The sequence below is a fragment of the Homarus americanus genome, unplaced genomic scaffold (genome assembly GCF_018991925.1).
Source record: "Homarus americanus isolate GMGI-L3 unplaced genomic scaffold, GMGI_Hamer_2.0 scaffold21914, whole genome shotgun sequence".
Taxonomy (NCBI): Eukaryota; Metazoa; Arthropoda; class Malacostraca; order Decapoda; family Nephropidae; genus Homarus; species Homarus americanus.
Genome location: NW_024719665.1, coordinates 4211045 through 4238885, shown reverse-complemented (window position 1 = coordinate 4238885; position 27841 = coordinate 4211045). Strand labels below are relative to the sequence as shown.

Here is a 27841-nt window from a genome sequence, read left to right as displayed (position 1 = left end):
GAAGGGGGTAGGGAGGGGGAGGAAGAAGGAGGGAAGGGGGTAGGAGGGGGAGGAGAAGGAAGGAGTAGGGAAAGGAAGGGAAGGAGGAGGAGAAGGGTAAGAGGGGAGTAGGAAGGGGGGAGGAGGAGTAGGATAACTACTTATGTATTAGGATATTTAATATTAAGGTAATAAAATGGTGGCGTAGGAATGGCTATTAGGGGAGGCTGGAGGCTATTAAAAAAAGTAGCAGAAGTAGTAGTAGTAGTAAGGAAAGAAGGACGGAAGGAAGGAAATAAGGAAGGAAGGAAGAGAAGAGAGGAGGAAGCGACTATGTTGTTTTAAGGAGCCGGTGTGCCACTCTGGGTCAAGTCCCCATAAGACTACAGAGAAGGTATCGAAAGTCTTGAGTTCCCCCTCCCGTCATGGGCATATAATCCGTTTTTCGAGAGGTTCACCACTTGTCATTATTCTCTTGTTATTTATGAAATTTGGATGTAATTTATGATATTTTGTGGTTAGACAGACAACAGACAGACAGACAGACAACAGAAACAGACAGACAGACAACAGACAGACAGACAGACAACAGATAGAGAGTCAGACAGACAGACAATTAGATATATAGACAGACAGACAACAGACTTACAGACAGACAACAGAAACAGACAGACAGACAACAGAAACAGACAGACAGACAACAGAGAGACAGACAGACAACAGATAGAGAGTCAGACAGACAGACAATAGATATATAGACAGACAGACAACAGACTTACAGACAGACAACAGAAACAGACAGACAGACAACAGAAACAGACAGACAGACAGATAGGCAAGTCTCCAAACTCACTCCATCATTCTGGAACAAGTCACACAGTCCTTAAGAAACCTGTGGTATCTTGAATCATTTGGATCCCAGGAAGTCCCATGAAGTCATAAGCCTACAGTGTCCAAAGGCTTCCTACAGGGTCCCAAAGCTTCCTACAGTGTCCTGAACCTTCCTACAGTGTCCCAAAGGTTCCTACAGTGTCCCAAAGCCCTTGCAGTGTCCCAAAACATCCTACAGTATCCTAAACTTCCTACAGTGTCCTAAAGCCCTGCAGTGTCCTAAAGTTCCTACAGTGCTCTAAGGCTTCCTACAGTGTCCCAAAGCCCTTGCAGTGTCCTAAAGCTTCCTACAGTCCCAATGTTCCTACAGTGTCCTAAAGCCCTACAGTGTCCCAAAGCCCTACAGTATCCCAAGCTCCTTGCAGTGTCCCAAAGTTTCCTACAGTGTTCTAAGGCTTCCTACAGTGCCCTAATGTTTCCTACAATGTCCTAGAGCTTCTTACAGTGTCCTAAAGCTTCCTACTGTGTCCTAAAACTTCCTACTGTGTCCTAAAACTTCCTCACACTGTCCCACAGTGTCCCAAAGCCCTTGTAGTGTCCCTAGAAATTCCTACGATATCCTTGTGCGTTGTCAATATCCTCAATAGGAAGTTGAAGGAGTAGTTGCCAGTTACACAGTCAGTCAGTAGTCAGGTATACAGTCAGTCAGTAGTCAGGTATACAGTCAGTCAGTAGTCAGGTATACAGTCAGTCAGTAGTCAGGTATACAGTCAGTCAGTAGTCAGGTATACAGTCAGTCAGTAGTCAGGTATACAGTCAGTTACTTGGAGAGTGTAAGTTAGTTTTTAGTTACACATTTATTTTAGTCAAGCGAACAGTCAGTTACAGTCAGTTAACTAGTTGAACAGTCAGGCAGTCAGTTATTGAGTCACACAGTCAGTGAGTCAGTTACACAGTCAGGCAGTCAGTTAATGAGTCACACAGTCAGTGAGTCAGTTACACAGTCAGGCAGTTAGTTAATGAGTCACACAGTCAGTGAGTCATATACACAGTCAGGCAGTCAGTTAATGAGTCACACAGTCAGTTAGTCAGTTACACAGTCAGGCAGTCAGTTAATGAGTCACACAGTCAGATAATCAGTTACACAGTCAGTTTACTACAGTCAGGTAGTCAGTTACACAGTCAGTTTACTACAGTCAGGTAGTCAGTTACACAGTCAGTTTGTTACAGTCAGACAGTCAGTTACACAGTCAGTTTGTTACAGTCAGGACAGTCAGTTACACAGTCAGTTTACTACAGTCAGGTAGTCAGTTACACAGTCAGTTTGTTACAGTCAGACAGTCAGTTACACAGTCAGTTTGTTACAGTCAGACAGTCAGTTACACAGTCAGTTTACTACAGTCAGGTAGTCAGTTACACAGTCAGTTTGTTACAGTCAGACAGTCAGTTACACAGGTAGTTTACTACAGTCAGGTAGTCAGTTACACAGTCAGTTTATTACAGTCAGACAGTCAGTTACACAGTCAGTTTGTTACAGTCAGGTAGTCAGTTACACAGTCAGTTTACTACAGTCAGGTAGTCAGTTACACAGTCAGTTTGTTACAGTCAGACAGTCAGTTACACAGTCAGTTTGTTACAGTCAGACAGTCAGTTACACACACTGTCTCCAACACAACATCACAATACATAGGAAACATTTACCTCCCACCCTTGTCACCCACCCGCCCATTCATCCACCCACCAGAGCCACCCACCAGCACCCCACCCACCCACCCATTCATCCACCCACCAGAGCCACCCAATTGCCACCCCACCCACCCACCCATTCATCCACCCACCAGAGCCACCCACCAGCACCCCACCCACCCACCCATTCATCCACCCACCAGAGCCACCCAGTTGCCAACCCACCCACCCACCCATTCATCCACCCACTCAGAGCCACCCAATTGCCACCCCACCCACCCACCCATTCATCCACCCACTCAGAGCCACCCAATGCCACCCCACCCACCCACCCATTCATCCACCCACCAGAGCCACCCAATTGCCACCCCACCCACCCACCCATTCATCCACCCACTCAGAGCCACCCAATTGCCAACCCACCCACCCACCCATTCATCCACCCACTCAGAGCCACCCAATTGCCACCCCACCCACCCACCCATTCATCCACCACTCAGAGCCACCCACTGCCACCCCACCCACCCACCCATTCATCCACCCACCAGAGCCACCCAATTGCCACCCCACCCACCCACCCATTCATCCACTCACTCAGAGCCACCCAATTGCCACCCCACCCACCCACCCATTCATCCACCCACTCAGAGCCACCCATTGCCACCCCACCCACCCACCCATTCATCCACCCACTCAGAGCCACCCAGTTGCCAACCCACCCACCCACCCATTCATCCACCCACTCAGAGCCACCACTGCCACCCCACCACCCAACCATTCATCCACCCACCAGAGCCACCCAATTGCCACCCCCACCCACCCACCCATTCATCCACCCACTCAGAGCCACCCAATTGCCACCCCACCCACCCACCCATTCATCCACCCACCTCAGAGCCACCCAATTGCCACCCCACCCACCCACCCATTCATCCACCCACCAGAGCCACCCAGTTGCCAACCCACCCACCCACCCATTCATCCACCCACCAGAGCCACCCACCACCCCACCCACTCACCCATTCATCCACCCACTCAGAGCCACCCAGTTGCCACCCCACCCACCCACCCATTCATCCACCCACCAGAGCCACCCAATTGCCACCCCACCCACCCACCCATTCATCCACCCACTCAGAGCCACCCAGTTGCCAACCCCTGCCACCCACCACACCCAGAGCCACCCAATTGCCAACTCCTGTCATCTAACCTCCCATCCACAACCACCCATCATCCACCCCACCCACTTATCATCCACTACCCACAGCCACCATCATCCACCTCCCACCCACAGCCACCCCACACCCACCCACCCACTCGCCATCATCATCGGCCGACCAGACACCTCATAACAGCTTCCCTGTTAACCTGCTTATCAAAATTGAATCTCTGAGGAGGGACTTTGTGTGTGTGTGTGTGTGTGTGTATGTGTGTGTGTGTGTGTGTGTGTGTGTGTGTGTGTGTGTGTATGTGTGTGTGTGTGTGTGTGTGTGTGTGTGTGTGTCAGGAGGAGGTGAGATAAAAAAAGGTTTTCGAGGATAATTTCCGTCGTATCGAACTTAACCATTAAGTATCTTTTCTTCCCAATTGGCCTTAGAGAGAGAGAGAGAGAGTTATCGAAATTTAAAGATGAATAACCCAAACTTTTTCTATATATAATTTGTTTCAGTAACTTTTAATGATACACGCAATGGTGATTTTCCTGTCGAACAAACAATGCAAATTTATTCCTCTTCCCCTCCAAAAAAAATTAGAAAAATATAATTAAAAGTGATATTGTGGGATCTAGTCACCTTGGCGTCCTGGTCCTAAGATTGAAGGCATTTGAAGCTGTGTGTTTTGAACGGGTATGTAGTTTGTGACTGACATCTTCAAAGCTCTCTGTGGCAATTAGGTCCTCACGATGCCATAGTCCTGGGGTATAGATGTGTTCATGGTGGTTGGAGGTGGTTCTGTAAGATGGTAAAATATGAATGGATATTAAGGACAAAAAAAAACCAAAGTTAATGTCTAAATAAATATGGAAAAGTAAAAGACAAAAAACGTTTATTATATCACCTAGCCTCCAACTTAACCAAACCAACGTAGCTTAACCTAACTCAAAACCAAGTCCAACCTAACCAAACTTAATCAAACCAAACGTAACTTAACCTAACCAAAGCAAGTCCAACCTAACCTAACTTAACCAAACCAAACGTAACTTAACCTAACCAAAGCAAGTCCAACCTAACCTAACTTAACCAAACCTAACGTAACTTAACCTAACCAAAGCAAGTCCAACCTAACCTAACTTAACCAAACCAAACGTATATATTCCAATAAAAACACCAAGAATGATCCGCCTCCTATCGTCTCTGATAATTTCCTGTCATCTCAAACTAACAAATGTCTTCCTCTTTACTGGATCAGATCAGATATAACGAGAGAGTCTGAAAAAAAAATTATATTGACAAGTTTTCTGACACTGAAGAAAAAATAAAAAGTATTTGTTTTATAACTTGTGCCGTCCAGTGGTGCGGAAATTTATAATGGAATGTTTAATGAGGGTGATGTTGTGATGTTGTGATGTTGATGTTGTGATGTTGATGTTGTGATGTTGATGTTGTGATGTTGATGTTGTGATGTTGATGTTGTAATGTTAATGTTGTGATGTTGATGTTGTAATGTAAATGTTGTGATGTTGTAATGTTGATGTCGTGATGTTGATGTTGTAATGTTGATGTCGTGATGTTGATGTTGTAATGTTGATGTTGTAATGATGTGACGTGTTACTAAACAAACTTTTTTTTCTTGATTGACAAAAAGTATAAAAAAGTAGTATTATCTCTCATTACTGATGAAAAAAGTTGGTAGTTTGAGTGATAAGAAAATAATGTACTGACGCCATATTGAGAGAGATATTGTCTTTAATTATTTTATATTATGGGAGTTAGACAGACAGACAGACGGATAGACGGACAGAGACACAGATTGACGGACAGACACAGCAATTTACATTTTTAAAGATAAGAATAATTACCATTTTTTTTAATGCATTAGAAAATAAAGTAAAACCAGCCAAGAGTTTGTCTAATATATAAGATAAGGTAAAATATATCCCCTACCTGGCGGCCCATAGCATAGAAACAGTTCAATCCTAAACAACAATAACCAATCATAGAGAAGAAATTTTTTATTCCAGTTAACAATGTCTTCCTGCTGGTGGATACGATCAAAGGGAGAAGAGAAAAATATAATAAATTGCTCGACATTGAAAATAGAAAAAAATTTGTTTGTTCTATAACTTGTGGCTGCGGGGGTGAGACAACCGATAATTGAATTACTCCTTCCCAGGTATTTTTCTCACCTGTGTAAAATTCTATTGGAATATTTTGAGGTTTGTTTTCACCGAACCAAAATTTTAATTTAGTTTAACCTAACCTAATTTAACTTAACCTAACCTAACATAAAAAAAAATATAATTAAAATAACCTAACCTAACCTAGTCTAACGTAACGTAACCCAACCCAACCAAATTTAACTTAACATAACATAACATAACACTACAATAACCTAACCTAATCTAGCCTTGATTACACTAACCTAACCTAACCTAATCCAAATGAAACACGATTCATTCGAGTTCGGTTCTTCGTGAGGGTTCGGTTTTGGATAAGAGAGTTCGGGTGAGGAGTCAGACATCAAAAGGGCCCCTGGGATGAAGCGGCTCTTACAGGATTATAGCCTTATCAAACTTTGAAACAGTGTTACGAACAGCGATACGAAATTGGTAGTGACTCGAAATTGGTAGTGACTCGAAATTGGCACTGACTCGAAATTGGAAGTGAGTCGAAATTGGTAGTGACTCGAAATTGGTAGTGACTCGAAATTGGTAGTGACTCGAAATTGGTAGTGACTCGAAATTGGTAGTGACTCGAAATTGGAAGTGAGTCGAAATTTTTTAGTTAAGATAAAGTTAAAGATAATTTCACAATATAAACAATATGACTGGAATATTAAGATGACTGCGTGTGTGTGTGCGTGTGCGTGTGTGTGTGTGTGTGTGTGTGTGTGTGTGTGTGTGTATTACAACACCAAAAGTTTTTTCCTTCCTCCCCCCTTCCCTCTCTCTCCTTCCCTTCCTCTCTCTCTCTCCCTCTCTTCCTCCCTCTCTCTCTACCTTTCCAATTAAGTACCTTGGCTTATACCCTTTAGTTACATCCTAATTTACCAAAGTCTACTATCTATGTAATGTACTACCCCTTATGTACTACCCCTAATGTACTACCCCCTAATGTACTACCTCCCATGTACTAACCCCCAATGTACTACCCCTTATGTACTAACCCCACCATGTACTAACCACCCAATGTACTACTCCCCATGTACTAACCCCCAATGTACTAACCCCTAATGTACTACCCCCTCTCCCCATGTACTAACCCCCAATGTACTAACCCCTAATGTACTACCCCAATGTACTACCTCCCCATGTACTAACCAATGTACTAACCCCCTAATGTACTACCCCTAATGTACTACCTCCCCATGTACTAACCCCCCAATGTACTAACCCCCAATGTACTATACCACCTCCCCATGTACTAACCCCCCATGTACTACCCCATGTACTACCCCCGCAATACCCCCTTCCTCCCCGACAGTGTACTGCACGGATCCCCTGTGATCGCCAATGCTCGCCACAACGGGATGGCCGGCCAGGCACGCTTTGAGGTGAACCAAACTCTTCAGTACTCGTGTTTTGAAGGCTACACCACCAGGGGTTTGACGTAAGTGTTTCCTGTACAACAACACGATGCAATGGTTTGGACCAGAGATACAGTGTGAACGTGAGTATTGTGTGTGTGTGTGTGTGAGGGAGGGTGGGTGGGGTCAGGGGATGAGGGTTGGGTGTGTGTGGGGGGGAGGGTGGGGTAGTGTGGTGGGGTTGTGTGTGTGTGTGTGGGTGTGTGTGGAGAGGTTGAGAGTGTGTGAGGAAGGTTCTACGAGTATATGAGTGTGTGTGTGTAGTGTGGTGGGGGTGGGAAGGGTTACGTGTGTGTGTGGGGGGTTTGAGGGGTGTATGGGGTGTGTGTGTGTGTGTGTGTGTGTGTGTGTGTGTGTGTGTGTGTGTGTGTATGTATGTGTCTGTATAGGTGTGTAACCAAAGATCCACACCAAAAAAAAAACCAAACACAACCTTCAGAAACTCTCTATAACGTCCCCGTGACCTTTGACCTTTGTTGACCTGGCAGCCAAGACTTGTGGTGACCCCGGTGAGATTCAGAACGGTTTTAAAGAGGGGTCCTGCTTCTCCTTCTCATGTCGGGTTACCTACCAGTGTCGACCAGGATTCCAATTGATCGGGCGAAACAATTACTATTGTCAACACGATGGTACCTGGAGCCCACACGAGCTGCCTACCTGTTCACGTGAGTACTAACACCTGGTACTCATCCCTACCTGTTCATGTGATTACTAACACCTGGTACTCATCCCTACCTGTTCATGTGATTACTAACACCTGGTACTCAATCCTACCTGTTCACGTGAGTACTAACACCTGGTACTCATTCCTACCTGTTCATGTGATTACTAACACCTGGTACTCAACCCTACCTGTTCACGTGAGTACTAACACCTGGTACTCATCCCTACCTGTTCACGTGAGTGCTAACACCTAGTACTCAACCCTACCTGTACGGAGTATGTTTCACTCCATGCACTACTAATACGAGGTGAATATAACAGCATATTATTACCTTTACTCATTATACTCCAAGATCACAAAATAACCACACAATACTACAACCACCACACTGCCTCCTTGGACCCATTAACCTTCCTCAATAACTAAGGAAGATCTCTCCTCAACCTTACTAACTCAAACTATAGTCACGTGGAAGTCAATATTATAAGTAATAATAATATATATTCTTCCCATTATAGTAGTTACCCGTTTAATGTGTGTTAGGGTGTTTGGTGAGACACTACAAGTCGGTACATAAAGAAAATGGGATAAACTACAGCCAGCTTTATCGTTTTCTCTGACCTGTTATTGCTGGGGAAACCGTAGGAGATTTTTATCCAGTCTCTTCTCCCAGCCGTATCACCACATAGTTGTATAGTCTAGGTTTAACAACATTGTGTTATGTGTTTTGATAATCTATAACATCTGCAGGTGTTAGAGTATTGTTGTGGTTGTTATATTTGCGGCTGTGATAATCATAACTACAGAAAAAATAATAATTCATGGTATAGTTATATAGTGATGTTATGAGCATCTTGGAATATGAGTAAAGATAACATATGCTGTTATATTTACCTCGTATTAGTAGTGCATGAAGCGAGGCAGTGGTGCATGCTGAAGGCAGAGATATAACCCCTCCCCCCTCCTCACCGTCCCCACCCTCTACGCCTACTACACTATAGTTCATTTTGTATTGATATCTAAAACAAGCACCGTCCCTCATTTTAGTTTCTCGGTTTGTGGTTGGTTGGAGCCAGACGCCCACGATCTCATGAGTTTTGAGTCCAAATGATCACCCACTTGTCCCTCAACAGTCAAGTCGATCAGAGGCGAGCGATACAACTCCGAGGGTATCTCTCCTCTCCATCCTTGGTTGACGTTTGATTGTTTCATATTTTGAGATTACTCGTCTCAGGCTTTTCTGTGGCCAGGTATAACAAAATGAATACCTTATGTTCTCATAGTCCTCCAAAAAATAAGTGATGCAGTAAAAAAATAAATAAAAAATATTCCACGGAAACACCTGAGTCATTTAGCTGATGATTTGGACGAAGCAACTCAATTTTTGAACAATGCAAAGATTTTTCCTTTGCCAGACATGACAAGGTGAATGTCTGAGGGTACTCCGTACGACTGGATATTGCTTTACATGTATACTTAAGAAAATAAAGTAAGTTTCTCTGGAAGTTTAGCACTACGACAGTTGCCTGTGGATTAAGTGATGTAACTCTATTTTTTCTTATATTTTGGGCAATATTATTGTTTTATTTTGCCAGGCGTGGTAAGAACAACGTCTCACGGTCTTCTGGATGACCTGATATTGACTGACATTACAGAATTAAGAAACTACAACAAATCTTCCCTTGCGTCTTGAACAAGCTCGGTGTTGACACCTAAAAACCAACGTACCGATGTACTTAACTTTTATTTTTTCAAGATTATTAAATATGAGTTATTTTTGGCCACAACAGCAAGATGTGTGTCTCACCTTCCCGCAGATACCTGGATATCGACAAACATTCCAGAATTAAGGAGATACAAAAGAAATATAAACTCCCTTCAAACAAGTTCTCGGCTAGCCTAGTGGGAAGTACGGCTCAAACACGTACCATATTCCTGGTGTTATATAGCGACGCCTGAACATTGATAATACAACACATACCTGCCTCTGATTTTACCGGTGGCACTTGTAGTGTTGGTACAGCCCGTGGATAAGATGGTCTACTGTTTTCTTGGTAACACTTTTAACTGCACTTTCTTTGCTCAGTACTTAAGTCTGTATCACTTTCTTTGAAATGGAGAACTCACACGGGCAAATTTGGTGTATATTTTATCAGAACGCTTACAGGCATTTATCCATTTATCACAGGTTTTCTTATCTCTGCTCTCTGCCTGGTAGTTGAGCATTACTGCGTGTTTACAAGTGACGTCACAGAGCTGTGCATTGTGGGTAAAACAAGTGAACTATCCTAACAGGTGTCACTTAATCACGAAGAGATATAGTGATAATAATAACACACCAATAGCAGCCATCCTCTTTCCTAGGTCGAGTAATGCTGATTGTGTGGCTTAGTGAGTTACAGTATGTCACGACAAACGTAATTGATAGTGATATTTCGTCTCTATTTATAGCGAAAGGGATTTTTATTTTGTTTTTAATATGATTATACAATACTTTTATGAATATATAAGTTACTAGTGAATGTTTTGTCATATCAATGAGAAAAACCTTGAAAATTTATCTTGTAGCAGCATTTGGCAACTTTATTGCAAGACGAATTTCCCGCCTAATGTAAGGGATACCAATCAATGTTTATATTTTCTTATTTTTATAACACATCTAATTGCTAATTATGATAAATCAAGTAAAATTAGTACAAACTTGAACTATATTTTTTATGATATACAGCTACAGTGTATCAACCAGATTTTTATAATTATAATTTCGATATACTGTAAGTGTCCGTCAGCCTTTCCATTACTGAGTGACTTTTTTACTTAAACTCTTCTCGCCAACTTCAGTCACGATTTTTATTTAATTAATTACCATATTCTTCCTATGAAATAAAAGTCCATTTTCATTCATTAATTTAATAACTACATTATCTGGCATGACGATGATACGTTAACGATACCATTTTTGCAAAACTTCAGTTAGAAAAGTAATGGATAATGAAGTGCTCTAGATTGGCTCAAATTTGCTTCCACTTCGTTCTCATTGTCCTTTTAAGTTCATTTCCGGGACGATTAAGAAACACAAATAAAATAAATTATATATACACAAGTCATGATAAAGACAGTACATATTAAAACCGTAATAATTAAACACTACTACTACTACACACAAGAATATTAAAAGTAGTAAATTACGTTAAGTCTAGCAATATTCATAAGCAAGTAACAGTAATACAAGTGACGATCATCAGAGAGAGAGACAGTACTTACCCCTACAGTAGTCAAGCCGACACTGAATATACGTTATCTATAATATATATTTATTCTGTAAACAACCAATTATTAATTAGTAAGGACGCAACATAGAGACGTAAGCCACTGATTGCTTGGTACTCAGTCTTATATGTACTGTAGACGTGAGTACAAACACCTGGTACTCAACTCTACCTGTTCACGTGAGTACTAACACCTGGTACTCAACTTTACCTGTTCACGTGAGTACTAACACCTGGTACTCAACTCTACCTGTTCACGTGAGTACAAACACCTGGTACTCAACTCTACCTGTTCACGTGAGTACAAACACCTGGTACTCAACCCTACCTGTTCACGTGAGTACAAACACCTGGTACTCAACTCTACCTGTTCACGTGAGTACAAACACCTGGTACTCAACCTGTTCACGTGAGTACAAACACCTGGTACTCAACTCTACCTGTTCACGTGAGTACAAACACCTGGTACTCAACTCTACCTGTTCACGTGAGTACAAACACCTGGTACTCAACTCTACCTGTTCACGTGAGTACAAACACCTGGTACTCAACCCTCCCTGTTCACGTGAGTACAAACACCTGGTACTCAGCTCTACCTGTTCACGTGAGTCACACTGGTACTCAACCTGTTCACGTGAGTACAAACACCTGGTACTCAACTCTACCTGTTCACGTGAGTACAAACACCTGGTACTCAACTCTACCTGTTCACGTGAGTACAAACACCTGGTACTCAACTCTACCTGTTCACGTGAGTACTAACACCTCTGCGTCAATGTTATGATGGAACTTGCAATCCTTTAAGAAAAAATATCCTTCGGGACTTCAAACCCTTCAAGTTAGGAGGAAATAGGAGGAAGGTTTAGCGTAAGGAACCTTTTGTAGGATCCTTCTCTAGGACTTTAGGCTAGGAGGAAAATTTATCGTAGGACTTTTATAACATCCTGGGTGTAGGAGACATAAGTTCTTTCCTTCAACATTAGAGTATGACGTCCTAGAGCATCCTACCCAAATTGGCTTATCCTATGAAGCAAGATGGAATCCTAGATAGCTTGAGTGTCGCCATCCTTCATTTGTCTCATAGGATATTCTACACCTTATCCTCCTCTTTCAAGCGTATCCTACACGCTCAACCCTCCTTTCCAGGCATATCCTACACCTTATCCTCCTCTTTCAAGCATATCCTGCACACCACACCCTTCTCTCCCAAGCGTATCCTACACCCCGTGTCCTTGTCTCTCCTACAGCGGTGCAGTGCGACATCCCAGAGAACCCGGACAAAGGGAAGGCTATCTTCATCGCGGTATCCTACAACGCAGTGGTATCCTACGACTGTAACTACGGCTACATGATCGTGGGATCCTCTACAAGACGGTGTGGGGCGGACAAGAAGTGGAGTGGTGTTAAACCTATCTGTAAACGTAAGTACTGGTGCTACTGGTGGTACTGGTGGTAGTGGAAGAACTGGTGGTACTGGTGGTAGTGGAAGAACTGGTGGTAGTGGTAGGACTGGTGGTAGTGGGAGAACTGGTGGTAGTGGTAGGACTGGTGGTAGTGGGAGAACTCGTTACTGGGAGGTCTGGTGTACTGGGAAACTGGTACTGGAAAAACTGGTACTAGGAGAACTGGTACTAGAAAAACTGGTACACTGGAAAAACTGGTGTACTGGGAAAACTGGTACTGGAAGAACTGGTGCTGGAAGAACTGATTACTGGGAGAATTAGTTTACCGGGAAGCCTGTACTGGGAGTCACTGTTTACGGGTTAAGTTCTGGAGTATTTATTGTTATGGTCAGGCATATGATTAGAGAGAGAGAGAGAGAGAGAGAGAGAGAGAGAGAGGAGGGATAATGTGTGGAAGATGGGAAGAGAATAGGAAGGAGGATAGAGAGAAGAGATAGAAGAAGAAAGAAGGAGAGGAGAAAATAAAGGGGGAAATAGTCAAGGAGAAGGAGGAGGAGAAGGAGGGGAGGAAAGGAGATAAGATGGAGAGGAAGAGAAGAAAAAGAGAGAAAGCGATAGAGTAAAAGAGAAGAAGAAGAGGATAGTAGAAAGAAGAAGAAGAAGATAAGGTAAGAAAAGGAAGTGAACAAAAATAATAATTATCGTCATTTAAAAAACCTAGATTATTTTTTTAACCTTTTTTATTCAATGTCTTTAAAAAAAAATTATTAATCCCCCTTTTAAATTATAGTTCATGTTAATATAATTGGTGTTTGTTTGTATAATTACTATCTCTAATTAAGTCTTAGGCTGGAGAGATTCTCATTAAGTGACAGTTATAATTAGTTTCAATTATAGTCACCAAAGGATAGATGGATGATAGATGGATGGTAGATGGATGATAGATGGATGTTAGACGGATGATAGATGGATAGGTGGATGATAGATGGATAGATGGATGATAGACACATACTAGATGGATGATAGATGGATGATAGATGGATGTTAGACGGATGATAGATGGATAGGTGGATGGTAGATGGATAGATGGATGATAGACACATACTAGATGGATGATACATGGATAGATAGATGATAGATTGATGATAGTTGGATAGATGGATGATATATGGATAGATAGATGATAGATTGATGACAGATGGATGATAGATGGATGATAGATGGATAGATAGATGATAGATTGATGATAGATGGATGACATATGGATGATATATGGATAGATAAATGGTTGATAAATGGATAGATAGATGATAGATGGATAGATGGATGATAGACACATACTAGATGGATGATAGATGTACAAATAGTTGATTGAGGGATAGATAGATGATAAATGGTTGATAGATGGATAGATGAATGATAGATGGATAGATGGATGATAGATCGATGATAGCTGGAGTATAAGTTAAGTAATAGATAAATGATAGACAAATTATAGCTTGATAAGAATATCTTTATAGATAACATGATAATCTCTCTCCAGCTTATGACAATTAACTTTACCTTCCACAAAACACTAACTCATTTCAGCTCTATGTCTACAAAGCCTCACAACACAGAACTGTAAAAGAGGCTAAATTAAGACTCTCTCACAATGTTAAAAATACACACACACACAGAGCCTTAACTTGTTTTGTACCGTGAGTATATATAATCAGGGAGACTTAATTATAATAACATATAATCTGTCTACTTTTAAAGACTCAATTGGTTATTTTAAGAGCCTTTTCTGTTCAATAGGATGGTTAAGACTCATAAAATTTTAATATATATATTTTTTTTTGTGGGGGGGGGGGAATATTTGGTACTTTTGTTTTATTCCTGTGAGTCTTACAGGAACTGGGGAGACTTTAGACTCCTGAAATGTAGTTAAAATAATCCTATAAATGTTTTTCTTTGGTGTTTTCTTTTAAAGAGTCTCATGGCATCTATATAAACTGGCTGTGTAGACTCCTTCAGAATTTTCACAGTTTGGTCTTTGTTTTCTTTGTATAAACTGTATCCTGTGAGTCTATTTCAGTACACACACACACACACACACACACACACACACACACACACGTTGGTATCTTCTGTGAGTCTATGTGTATGGTTGGGAGGCTGAAGACTCTCAAACTTACATGTCATGGTCATTTGGTGGTAAGTGTGGTAGTACCAAGAGTATGGCAGAACCAGGAGTATGGCAGTACCAGGAGTATGGCAGTACCAGCAGTACCATGGCAGTACCAGGAGTATGGCAGTACCAGGGTATGGCAGTACCAGGGTATGGCAGTATGGCAGTATGGCAGTACCAGGATATATGGCAGTACCAGGAGTATGTAGTAGTAAGGGTATGGCAGTACCAGGCAGTACCAGGGTATGGTAGTACCAGGAGTATGGCAGTACCAGGAGTATATGGCAGTACCAGGAGTAGTGGGTACAGTACCAGGAGTATGGCAGTACCCAGGAGTGGACAGGAGTATGGTAGTACCAGAGTATGGTAGTACCAGGAGGTATGGCAGTACCAGAGTATAGTACCAGGAGTATGGTAGTACCAGGAGTATGGCAGTACCAGGAGTATGGTAGTACCAGGAGGTATGGAATGGCAGTAACAGGAGTATGGTAGTACCAGGAGTATGGCAGTACCAGGAGTATGGCAGTACCAGGGAGGCGAGTACCAGAGTATGGTAGTACAGGAGGGGCAGTACCAGGAGTATGGTGCACAGAGTATGGCAGTACCAGGAGTATGGCAGTGCCAGGAGTATGGTAGTACCAGGAGTATGGCAGTACCAGGAGTATGGCAGTACCAGGGAGTATGGCAGTACCAGAGTATGGTAGTACCAGGAGTATGGTAGTACCGGGGAGTATGGCAGTCAGGAGGGGTAGTACCGAGGTATGGTACCAGGAGTATGGCAGTACCAGGAGTATGGTAGTACTATATGGTAGTACCAGAGTGGTAGTACCAGGAGTATGGCAGTACCAGGAGTATGGCAGTACCAGGAGTATGTAGTACCAGGAGTATGGTAGTCCTGGAGTATGGTAGTACCAGGAGTATGGCAGTACCAGGAGTATGTAGTACCAGGAGTATGGTAGTACCAGGAGTATGGCAGTACCAGGAGTATGGTAGTACCAGAGTATGTAGACCAGGAGTATGTAGGCACCAGGAGTATGGCAGTACCAGAGTATGGTAGTACCAGGAGTGTGGGTAGTGCCCAGGAGTATGGCAGTACCAGGAGGTATGGCAGTACCAGGGAGGAGCAGTACCAGGAGTATGGCAGTACCAGGAGTGGCAGTACCAGGAGTATGGTGCACCAGGAGTAGGCAGTACCAGGAGTATGGTAGTACCAGGAGTATGGCAGTACCAGGAGGAGGCAGTACCAGGAGTATAGTACCAGGAGTATGGCAGTACCAGGAGTATGGCAGTACCAGGAGTATGGTAGTACCAGGAGTATGGCAGTACCAGGAGTATGGTAGTAACGGGTCAGCACTATGGTGTAGAGATCAACTGCGGCTCGCCTGGTGCGCTGTACAACGGGCGGCTGGACGGGTCAAGCACCACCTTCGGGGCGGTGATAGAGGCTCGGTGCACGGACCACATGCTGTACGAGGGCCACCACACACACCGCCTCGTCTGTCAGCAGAATGGTACCTGGTCCATCCCTCTACCCAGGTGCTTCGGTATGTATGCTGACCGTGTGTGTCTGTGTGTGTGTATGTGAGAGAGAGAGAGGACCGAAGGAGGATATCAGAGTGCCTTGTTTTAGACCTTCGAGTGCCTTCACAAACTGCCTACTTGCACAGCACTGTCTTGCATCCATCCCCCTCATGCACAGCTACAAGCAGCAGCATCTCCGGCAGCAGCAGCAGCAGCATCACCAGCAGCAGCATGATCGCCTGTGATGCATGACAACCTCATATAAAATTGTCAGCCTTTAAAACGAGAACTCCATCAAGGATGTGACCAGTGCCAGGAGATGTGTCAAGTTAAAGTGTAAATAAACAATACCTCAGGAATGACCATTACCCAGCCTCACACTCCAGCACTGGTTCATTCCTCGTGGAGCTCTGTTGGTCATTGCCTGATTACCACTAATATAAAGTGACAGTCTGGAACACCTTGTTGATATCCAGTATAAACGACGTCTTAGCTGGTAGGAACATCTCTTTCTCTCCTTGTCTCACGTGTTCTCTTTCATACATATGGTTATGCAACTTGTTGCATGCTTTTTCCTTCTACTTTCGTGTCTTTAAACTCTCTTCTTCGGGAACTGGAAATATGGGCTGAGGTGAGTGACTGGTGTAGGGGTCTTCTTCCGCGACTCTCTAACACTCCTCTACCTTTACATTATATTTTCCTACTTTGAGAAAAGGTTTCAGGTGAGTTTATGGACTGTGTCGTGTTGATAGGGGGTATTGCTATCCTTCTGAACCTTTAAACTACATTTCTCTACCTGGAGGTGAGGTGAGTGTCAGGCGTTGCTTGGGTTGTGTCCTCAGAGATCAACTGTGGTCACCCTGGTTACCTGTCCAACGGCTGGCTGGACAACATCGACCAAGGAACGGCCATGGGCGCCTCCATCATCTTCCGCTGTTACCCCAACATGACTATCGAGGGCGACCAGTCCACTGTCTGCCAGGCGGACGGCTCCTGGAGTAAACCCCTGCCCTTGTGTCTGGGTGAGTCAAAGGGCACAGTCAAAGGGCACAGTCAAAGGGCTGGTTATATGTGGGAAATCTAGCTGGGGGAGTTGTTTACGTGGGAGACCCTATAATGAAACAAGCCCCCAGCCCCTGTGTCTGGGGTAGTCTGTCCTGTAAGCGGCCAGGAAGCAGAGGTACTCGATCGTGTAAGACTCAATTTGGAACAATTATTTGACATGTTAGAGATTTAGCTGTGGGAGTTGCTTATAGGTGGGTGGCCCAGCTAGAGGTGTTCATACGTGGGAGCAACTGTACTGTACACCTGGGAGACGGAGATGTTGTTAAGACAAGTGTACACCTGAGAAAGACCTGAACACATCCACAAGTCATCCTGTACAAGACATGATCTGTTAAGTTGTAATCATCTCAGTGTTCTGTTTACATTACCATAACTGAATACAATCTACACCATTAATAAACTCTACGGTTTTTATAATATTTACTGAATATTTCTCAAGATAATTTAAAGGTAAGAGGTGATGTCGTTTCCCTGGAGGTCTTTCAAGGGATACAATTATCTTTACAAATTCCCTCAGTAATATAGTGTAATGTTAGACCAGTTTAGTTATATACTATACCATGTGGACGGAACAGCTAAGAGGTGGGAGTTTTATAATATACTTTCTATATACTGTTTACGGATTTACTGACTGCTTCTTTATATAATGTCATGCAATATACGCACCTTTCTATACTATATTATCGCACACGTCTGTTAGTTATAAGTTGATAGCTTTATAAGAATGATTAATTTATATATTATAGTAATGTGAAGATGTTTCTTTTCTATCAGTAAATTGTTGTGTTTTTTATATATCAATGTTATAAAGTCCTATAAACTATAAACAATGACTTGTTCTTGAAGGTGACGATTATCTCTTAGTGTTGTATTTCTTCTCTTTATTCACTAACTACTAAACTTGATCTTATGTCACCCAACTTCTCTCTTAATTCACAAATATCAATATTAGTTTCCTTAGTACGTAGTTGTGACCTAACTTAACCTAATCTAACCTGACCTGACCTGACCTGACCTCTGGGTGTGCCGGCAGCTCCCTGTATCGTGCCAACCATCGACTTCGGAACACTACGCAACGAGACTCGCAGCGGTGACCAAGTTCCTCACGGCAGCATCATCGACGTTCAATGTGACAAGAACTACGAACTGGCCTACAGTCTCGCCCCCTCCCTCTGTTACAACGGCACCTGGACCAATTACCCTCGGTGCCAACCAGGTGAGTCAGTGACGTAGGTGAGTCAGTGGCATAGGTGAGTGAGTTGCAGAGGGTGATTTAGTGGAACAGGTGAGTTGGTGAAACATGTGAGTCAGTGGCACAGGTGAGTCAGTGGCATAGGTGAGTGAGTTGCAGAGGGTGATTTAGTGGAACAGGTGAGTTAATGGGATTCAGTCAAGGGAGTGTCACAGCCAACCAGGGTGAATTAATGGCATATTAAGAGAAAAAACAATATTAGTCCTATGTGTAGTTGTAGTCCGTCTGTCTATATGTCTGTCTGTCTGTCTGTCTCCCCTGTCTGTCTGTGCATCTGTCTGTCTGCTCTGTTTCCCCTGTCTGTCTATATGTCTGTCTGTCTGTCTGTCTCCCTGTCTGTCTGTGTATCTGTCTGTCTGTCTGTCTCCCTATCTGTCTGTGTATCTGTCTGTCTGTTTGTTTCCCTGTCTGTCTGTGTGTCGTAATATCTTTTTCTCATTCTCTGTCTCTCTGTATGGTGATGTCTTTTTCTGTCATTTTTGTTTTTCTCTTCCTTTCTCTCTTATCTCTCTATTTCTGTCTCTATCTATTGTTTATCTCTATCTCCCCCTTTTCTCCCCTCTCATAAATTATCTTTCATGTCACTTCTTTCGTCTCTTTAAACAGACAGACAGACAGACAGACAGACAGACAGATAATGAGAGAGTTAGATAATAAATAAATGGCCGGGAAAAATGCTATTAAGATAATTATATGTAGGTAATTAAGTCTTTAGGAGGAAGTTTTTTGTCTGAACACCTTTTAGAAGAGAGAGAGAGAGAGAGAGAGAGAGAGAGAGAGAGAGAGAGAGAGAAATTAACTACACAAATTAATTATATATATTAGAATTTAAAAATATCAATATCTAGTAATTTGACCAAAACTAATATAGCCATAGTAATTTACATAAAGATTCACATTAATACACCTGTAAATGTTAAAAGAACTGTGTAAATAACTAGGAATGTGTAAATAAACTTGTATGACATATTTACATACGTCGAATACAGATTCTCAATATGTTTCATTGTGTAAAAAAGTATATTTCATTTGGTAATATATATAACAGGTAAAATAACACAGCCCTTTGATATGTAAATTACAGAAAGCGGGTTTTTTTTATGTGTGTGTGTGTGTGTGTGTGTGTGTGTGTGTGTGTGTGTGTGCCTATCTATTTCGTCTGTCACCCATTCCTCTGCCCTCACTCTCTCTCCCAAGTAACCTCTCCTGCTAACCCTCCTCCTCCTCTCCCAAGTAACCCCCCCTCTCCCTCCCTCTCCCCAGCACGGTGCAAGAAGCTCCCTGACCGCCCAAGACACGGGATGGTGATAGCACCGAAAACAGACCACGGCAAGATGGCTCGGTACCGCTGCAAGGACGGGTACCAGCTGCAAGGGACTCTCAATACCACCTGCGAGTATGGTAATTGGACAGGTACCACGCCCAGCTGTCAGGAAGGTGAGGATACCAAGTTAGGTATTATTCTGATACTATTGTTATGTTGACTTATTAGTTTGTTCATAATTTTATCAGAATTCTATCACAATCTCTCTTTGTCATCTTCCCTCTACAACCATCTGTCTACCACTATTCCTCTACCACCACCAATCTACTATTTATCATTCCCATACATCCATCTACCACCATTCATCTACCAATTATCCCTCTACCACCCTCTACTCACCCCCTCTACCACCCCCACTACCAATTAACCCTCTACCAATCTGTTCTCTACCACGAACCCTATCACCCTCTACCACCAATCTCTACCACTAATTCACAACTCTACTCACCCCCTTTACCACGACCCCCCACCACCCTCCACCAATTCCCCCCACCAACCCCCCACCACCCCCACCACCAATCTCTAACAATCTCCCCCACCACCACCCCCCACCACCCCCACCAACTCTCTATCACCACACCCTTCTACCACCCCCCCACCACCACCCCCCTACACCTCTACCACCTCTACCACCACCTCTACCACCCCCTCTACCATCACCCCCACCGCCATCCCCCACCAACTCTCCCCACCAATCAATCTCTCACCACCAACTTCACCACCAATTAACTTCACCACCCCCACCAATCAACTCTCCAAGCCAACTCCCCATAACCAACTCTACCACCACCACCTCTACCACCCCTCTACCACCACCCTCTGCCACCCTCACACCTCTACCACCAATTTCTACCACCCACTCTACCACCCCTACCACACCTCTACCACCCCCTCTACCACCACTAACATACTAATGCCCCCACAGTGTACTGCCCCTTCCCGGGAGAGCTGATGCACGGTCGGGTCCTGCTGGTGGGTAACATGGGCATGTATGACTACCGCTCCTATGTTAAAAAGGTTAGTTCCTGTATGGGTGTATGGTTGGTGCATACATACATACATACAATACATACATACATACATACATACATACATACATACATACATACATACATACATAGGACTTAATCCCTAAGATGATAAACTAAAATAAGTAATTATGTTATATATTACTAAGAACATCACGAAACAGCAGTAGTAGAGGAGTCGAGCTGTGTCCCATGTGGAGTCAGCGGGGCAACTGATGAGATCAGTAAAATCTACCTTATATATAGAGTGATGGTATGCCTGGTTAGGGTCTCTGATGGTCGAAAGAGGTGGTTTAAACAAGACTGTAGTTAGTTTGTTATGAACGAGCGATCTTGTTATTATGTTTTAGGTTCCGATGGTGATAAGAGATAGTATGGTGATAAGAGATAGCATGGTGATAAGAGATAGTATGGTGATAAGAGATAGTATGGAAATGTTATCAAGTAAATATGTTATCTTTATCTCTTCGTTGTTGTTGTTTATCCTACATGTACACCCCCCCCAGGACCCCCCCAGGACCCCCCCCCAGGACCCCCCCCAGGAAAATTGCATCAGTTTACAAAATTTAAAAGATATTCCCCAGGTGTACAGTGGCTTTTCGATCAGTGTATATACAGTATAACTAACAACTGGCAACATCAAGTGACCTTTGACCTCTATGTGACCCTCAGGTACGTAACAACAGACAGCTAAGGTTCGCGTGTAATCGTGGGTTCTACCTAGTTGAGGGACCACCTGGTGCCACCTGTGTACACGGCAGATGGAGCCCCAAGGAGATGCCCAGGTAAGCTGTCTCACCTACTGGAGGGTGAGATGTGTCTTGAGGCAATGAGACTTGGGGTTAGTCTATCCTTGAGTGGGTCTTCTATGCCTGTCTGTCTGTCTGTCTGTCTGTCTGTCTGTCTGTCTGTCTTTCATGTATTTGTCTTTTTAGACTCTCTCAACTGAGCCATCGGGTCATTAATTAACAGGTGCACAACTCCTCCCCCCGACAGGTGTAAACCCGACCTACACCCGAGGTTCCGTTGGCTCAAGAGGTCCGTCAACGCCACCGACTTCGCCCAGGCCTACAACATGACGACCAAGGGTGACAACCACATCCTTGACGACGGAGCTGAAGAGAAGATCGCTAGTGGTGCTGAGACGACAGGAGACACCGAAGAAGGCGAGGAAGGAGCAACAGAGAGTACACTAGGAGGCGAGGAAGAGGAGGATATGGAAGAAGATGGCATAGAAGAAACGACAGATGAAAATGTATTTGAAGATCCAATCATTAATGAAGATGAGAGGACGAAAATGAAGGATCGTGTCACCATCACCTCGACGACCACACCATCAACACTGTCACCAAGACCTGATTATATTCTCCTCCAGGCGACGACGCTCTCCTTCAACGATGACCCCGACGGCAGAAACAAGCCCAGAGGTCTCTACAAGTTAGCCCCATCAAGATCAGAAACCCCTCCTCCTCCTCCTCCTCCTCCTCCTCGCGCTCCCTCTGGTGAGAAGAACCCAGCTGGTCTAGGGAAGAGGCTGAGGGGTCCACTGATTGACTTCTATAGGCTGCTGAGGACAGAAAATACGCCTCACGAAGGACATAAAATTGAGATCGGAGGCTGGCCATCTTTAAAGCGGGTACCCAGGAGTGTGCTAGAGAAAGAGAAGAAAGACAAGAAGCGCAAGAGGAGGAATAAGTGGAAGAAGAAGGGGAAGCGAGGTAAGGGATTGGAAGTGGTTACCTCACACCATAAGAACCACAGGTAATGTAAACAAAAAAAGAGGTAATTAACATATATTATAGATTAGAGCACACCTGAGGACAATAATTAAAGAATGATTGACAGGTAACGAGGCAGGTAATAGTGTTTTATTATTCCCCTGCCCAAAGGAAATTAGTTAGTGATATTGACATAGAAATTGTTTAAGTCACATAGTCTGTCAGTCACACCGTGTAGGGTTAAGTTAAATTATATCAGGGAATCTAAATTCACAGAGATTCTTTTAGTCCATTTTAGTTCAGTATTTTTGTTATTTCTTGTTAAAAGGAATAATTGTAGCTCTATGGTAATACATGATTTATTTTTCTCAGCGTCCTATCTATCCCCACTCGCTCTCTCCTAGGACTCTCTCTCTCTCTCTCGTATATTTATCCCCACTCTATCTTCCCTCTCCCTCTCTATCCTCTCTCCCCTTTTATCTAGCCTCTCCCTCTTCTTTTTAGTCTCCTTCTGTCTAGTTTCTCTCTAGCCTCCCTTTCTCTAACCTCTTTGTCTCGCCTCCCTCTCTCTATCCATCACCCCCTCTCCCTATCCTCACTATCATCAGGTTACTGTCTATTCTATCCACTCTCACCTCACCTCCTATCCCACTCACTATCCCCAGAGAAGCACCAAAAAAAAAAAAACCAACCCCTACCTAGCCTTCTCTATCCCTCTCCTACCAGACTCGCCAGCCGTACCTCACTGTGAACCTATCCCGAGCGAACCGTACCTACGTGTGGAAGTTATACGTAAAGGCCGGGACAGCAACTACACGTACTCAGCCGGTGCACGTATAAAGGTGACCTGTTTACATGGTTACGGTCTAAACATTGGTAACCGGACTGCCAAATGTGCACGACGAGGAAAGTGGAAACCTATGAAACCTGAGTGTGTGACTTGTGAGTATTAGAGTGTGTTATGTCATTGTTGTTGTATATGTGTGTGTGTGTGTAAGTGTGTGTGTTTTATTATCAAGAGTCAGAGTGTGTAGTGTGATTATCAGTGTGTTTTGATGTGTCGGGTGAGTGTAAAGTGCATGTCAATTACAAAGTGTAAGTGTTTAAGTGTGTAAATGTGTAAGTGTATTATATATTATTATCATTAAATGTGAGTTATTATGAACAACTATGTAAATGTTATCAAATCTCTTTCCTAACCTAACCAACACTTCATACTTTTCATCTCCGCTGCTGCTTGTACGTGACGATACGTGGCTGTACGTTGCCTCCTCTTCTTCCTCCTCCACGTACAGTACCATGCACCGTGTCAGAGGCTCTCCACGGACACTTTGAGTTTAATGGCGTGGCGGTACGTGAACGAGCTATCATTAGTCATGGTGAGGTGGGCAAGTTTTCGTGTCAGAAGGGCTACACCGTCCTTGGATCAGATACCATGAGGTGTTGGTATGGGTCTTGGGCTGTCACTGGCAAAAACCCCGAATGCATACCAAGTAAGTACCAATATACCTGAGTACTAATTATACCTGTAGTCATTAACCTTGTGAGTACCAAAATACCTGAGTACTAATTATACCTGTAGTCATTAACCTTGTGAGTACCAAAATACCTGAGTACCAAAATACCTGAGTACCAAAATACCTGAGTACCAAAATACCTGAGTACCAAAATACCTGAGTACCAAAATACCTGTAATCATAATATTCCCTCCTAATGTGTACAACTCTATCATGCCAACTTACTGTACACGTCACCACATAATTAACAATAGGTAAAGAATCAAAGCATTTAACATATCATTTCGTACACTATGATCCTTTAAATACCTAGTGTTAATACGGGTCCCATTTAACAATACCCGGATGTAAAGTTAACAATACCCGGATGTAAAGTTAACAATACCCGGATGTAAAGTTAACAATACCCGGATGTAAAGTTAACAATACCCGGATGTAAAGTTAACAATACCCGGATGTAAAGTTAACAATATCCGGATGTAGGGTTAACTATTTATTAACTTACATTAACACAATTATTATCCCTCAATTCTTCATAATTAAAGATTCTCTGGATATCATTATTAATAATTTTCATATTAAGTGACACCTCCATCTAACGAACATATTGGTATGGAAGTCCGTTATATCGAGGGTTCATTACATGTGAAACCTCCATCTAACGAACATATTGGTATGGAAGTCCGTTATATCGAGGGTTCATTAGACGTTAAACTCCCATCAAATGAATTATATGGAGAAAGAAGTCCGTTATATGGAGATAGAAGTCCGTTATATGGAGATAGAAGTCCGTTATATGGAGATAGAAGTCCGTTATATGGAGATAGAAGTCCGTTATATGGAGGTTACAGTGTTATTAGATTTACAGGACATTAAACCTTCCCCCAGGTAACTTCTCCCACCTTTTACCTTCAGATAATTGCATCTTACCTGATCTGAATCACGGGAAATACACAGCTGGGTATAAGAAAGGCCTAACCATCATCCACGGGGCATCAGTTGGTCACGTGTGATGAAGGCTGGCTGGTGAGTATTCCAAACGTCAACTGTTTCTTGGGGAACTTGATGCCAGCGCCACCAGCCTGCACTACACCAGCACATACCAGAGAGGTTATCAACAGTGAACCAGCGCCTGTCAAGAGAGAACACACCGAAACTCCTCAATACAGTACTGGCGGTGAGATGAGATAGTGGTTAATGTTATAGCTTCATGGGTTACAGTACTGGGGTGGGTGTCAGTACTGGGGTGGGTGTCAGTACTGGGTGGGTGTCAGTACTGGGGTGGGTGTCAGTACTGGGGTGGGTGTCAGTACTGGGTGGGTGTCAGTACTGGGGTGGGTTACGTACTGGGATGGGTTTCAGTACTGGGGTGGGTTGCAGTACTGGGGTGGGTTACAGTGGGTTACAGTACTGGGTGTGTTACAGTACTGGGGTGGTGTCAGTACTGGGGTGGGTTGGTTGCAGTACTGGGGTGGGTTACAGTGGGTTACAGTACTGGGGTGTATGTGCTGTTCTGTCTTGAATAAACAGCTGTAAGTTGCTGTTTTAATGGGCTGTTCTCCCCCTTGTGTACAGCAGTAGGTCTCTTTTATGCTGTTCATTTATTTTTCACAGCATTAGTTCATTTTTCTATCTGTGCTGTTCTCTCATGGGAACAGCAATAGGTTATCTCATCACTGTATTATTTTAAGGAAACAGAAGTGGAGTTCTTCCTTGCTGTGCTCTTCTATTCTGAGGAAACTCATCACATTATTACACAGTTTTATGATCTATGTTCCATAACTCATTTGCATATCAAAAATCACCTTAAGTGTGTTGATTTAGTGAGAGTCATCAGCTGAAGGAGAGATGAGGGGAATTAAGAGTTGTTGTTCACCTCAGAGGCACAAACATCAGGGAGGAATCAATAAATGCCAGAAAATGTTTATCAATGGTGGATCGTGGTCGCCAACCCTCAGACAGGAGGATGGAGAATAAATTGAATAATTGATTGATTGCTTATTCAGGAACTGTGATTATTTTATCTATTTCTGTCGCAATCGCTTCACTTTATGAAATTATTATCAATATACCAGCTATATATAAAGTTTGTATCTCATTTACATTTTACTAATCAATTTATGCATTAATTAACAGGTAAAATATGTCCAACTTACCTAAAAGAAACTTGTTATGATAGGGTGACATAATGGTAAACAAAAGGCCCTGTACCGAGCTTAGAAAATATACTGAAGTGTGTTTTTGGGGTAAGTATAGCGCCCCTTACTGAGCATAGAGACAAAAATTATATAAAGAGGTATTTGAAGGTCAGGATATAGTGAAGCTGTGGTGATATAGTGAAGCTTTGGTGATATAGTGAAGCTGTGGTGATATAGTGAAGCTATGGTGATATAGTGAAGCTTTGGTGATATAGTGAAGCTGTGATGATATAGTGAAGCTTTGGTGATATAGTGAAGCTTTGGTGATATATAGTGAAGCTTTGGTGATATAGTGAAGCTGTGGTGATATAGTGAAGCTGTGGTGATATAGTGAAGCTTTGGTGATATAGTGAAGCTGTGGTGATATAGTGAAGCTGTGGTGATATAGTGAAGCTTTGGTGATATAGTGAAACTTTGGTGATATAGTGAAGCTGTGGTGATATAGTGAAGCTTTGGTGATATAGTGAAGCTGTGGTGATATAGTGAAGCTGTGGTGATATAGTGAAGCTGTGGTATTATAGTGAAGCTGTGGTGATATAGTGAAGCTGTGTGGATGAGCCAAGGTACCAGAGCTTAGCCTGAGGGAGAGCAGTAGCAAACACCCTCCCTCCTGACCCCCCACCCCTAGTAGCATCACCCCCTCAACCCCCTCCTCCTCCCCTCTAGCAGCGAATAACGACGGTGACTTGACTCAGGCGGTGACATTACTGATATGGGATTATCCTCCAACCTGCGGAAGTCATGCAGTCCTCCCATAGTCGTTCCAGGTTCTCAAGGCTACAAAGGAGAGGAGCCGTTGGATGAGAGGGACCAGAAGTAAGTATTGGTGGTGTGTGTGTGTGTGTGTGGAGAGGGTGGGGGGGTGGGGTGGTGTGTGGAGAGGGGTGGGGGGTAGGGTTGTGTGTGGAGAGGGGGGGGGGGGGGTTGTGTGGAGAGGGGTGGGGGTAGGGTTGTGTGTGGAGAGGGGTGGGGGGGTGGGGTTGTGTGTGGAGAGGGTGGGGGGTAGGGGTTGTGTGGAGGGGTGGGGTGTGGTAGGGGTGTGTGTGGAGGGTGGTGTGGGGGGTTGTTGTGCATGGTGGTGTGGTTGTATGTGTGGTGGTGATGGTGTGGTTGTATGTGTGGTGGTGATGGTGTGGTTGTATGTGGTGGTGATGGTGTGGTTGTATGTGGTGGTGATGTGTGGTTGTATGTGTGGTGGTGGTTGTATGTGTGGTGGTGATGGTGTGGTTGTATGTGTGGTGGTGTGATGGTGTGGTTGTATGTGTGGTGGTGATGGTGTGGTTGTATGTGTTGTGGTGATGGTGTGGTTGCATGTGTGATGGTGATGGTGTGGTTGTATGTGTGGTGGGTGATGGTGTGGTTGTATGTGTGGTGGTGATGGGTGTTTGTATGTATGGTGGTGATGGTGTGGATTATATGTGTGGTGATGGGTTGTATGTGTGGTGGTGATGGTGTGGTTGTATGTGT

General features: G+C 43.5%; 1 protein-coding gene across 1 annotated transcript in view; it reads left to right on the top strand.

The window, feature by feature from the left end:
- The window catches only part of LOC121860225 (CUB and sushi domain-containing protein 3-like), a 73589-nt gene that overhangs the window by 22493 nt on the left and 23255 nt on the right, over positions 1–27841 (top strand). Inside the window, 14 exon segments of the mRNA XM_042357311.1 lie at positions 7140–7325; positions 7731–7907; positions 12423–12596; positions 17115–17294; positions 18371–18553; positions 19853–20026; positions 20839–20930; positions 21614–21726; positions 21938–22659; positions 23386–23601; positions 23955–24152; positions 25092–25167; positions 25169–25353; positions 27070–27190. Of these exon segments, the coding sequence (XP_042213245.1) occupies positions 7292–7325; positions 7731–7907; positions 12423–12596; positions 17115–17294; positions 18371–18553; positions 19853–20026; positions 20839–20930; positions 21614–21726; positions 21938–22659; positions 23386–23601; positions 23955–24152; positions 25092–25167; positions 25169–25353; positions 27070–27190 (2645 nt within the window). The 5' untranslated portion in view covers positions 7140–7291.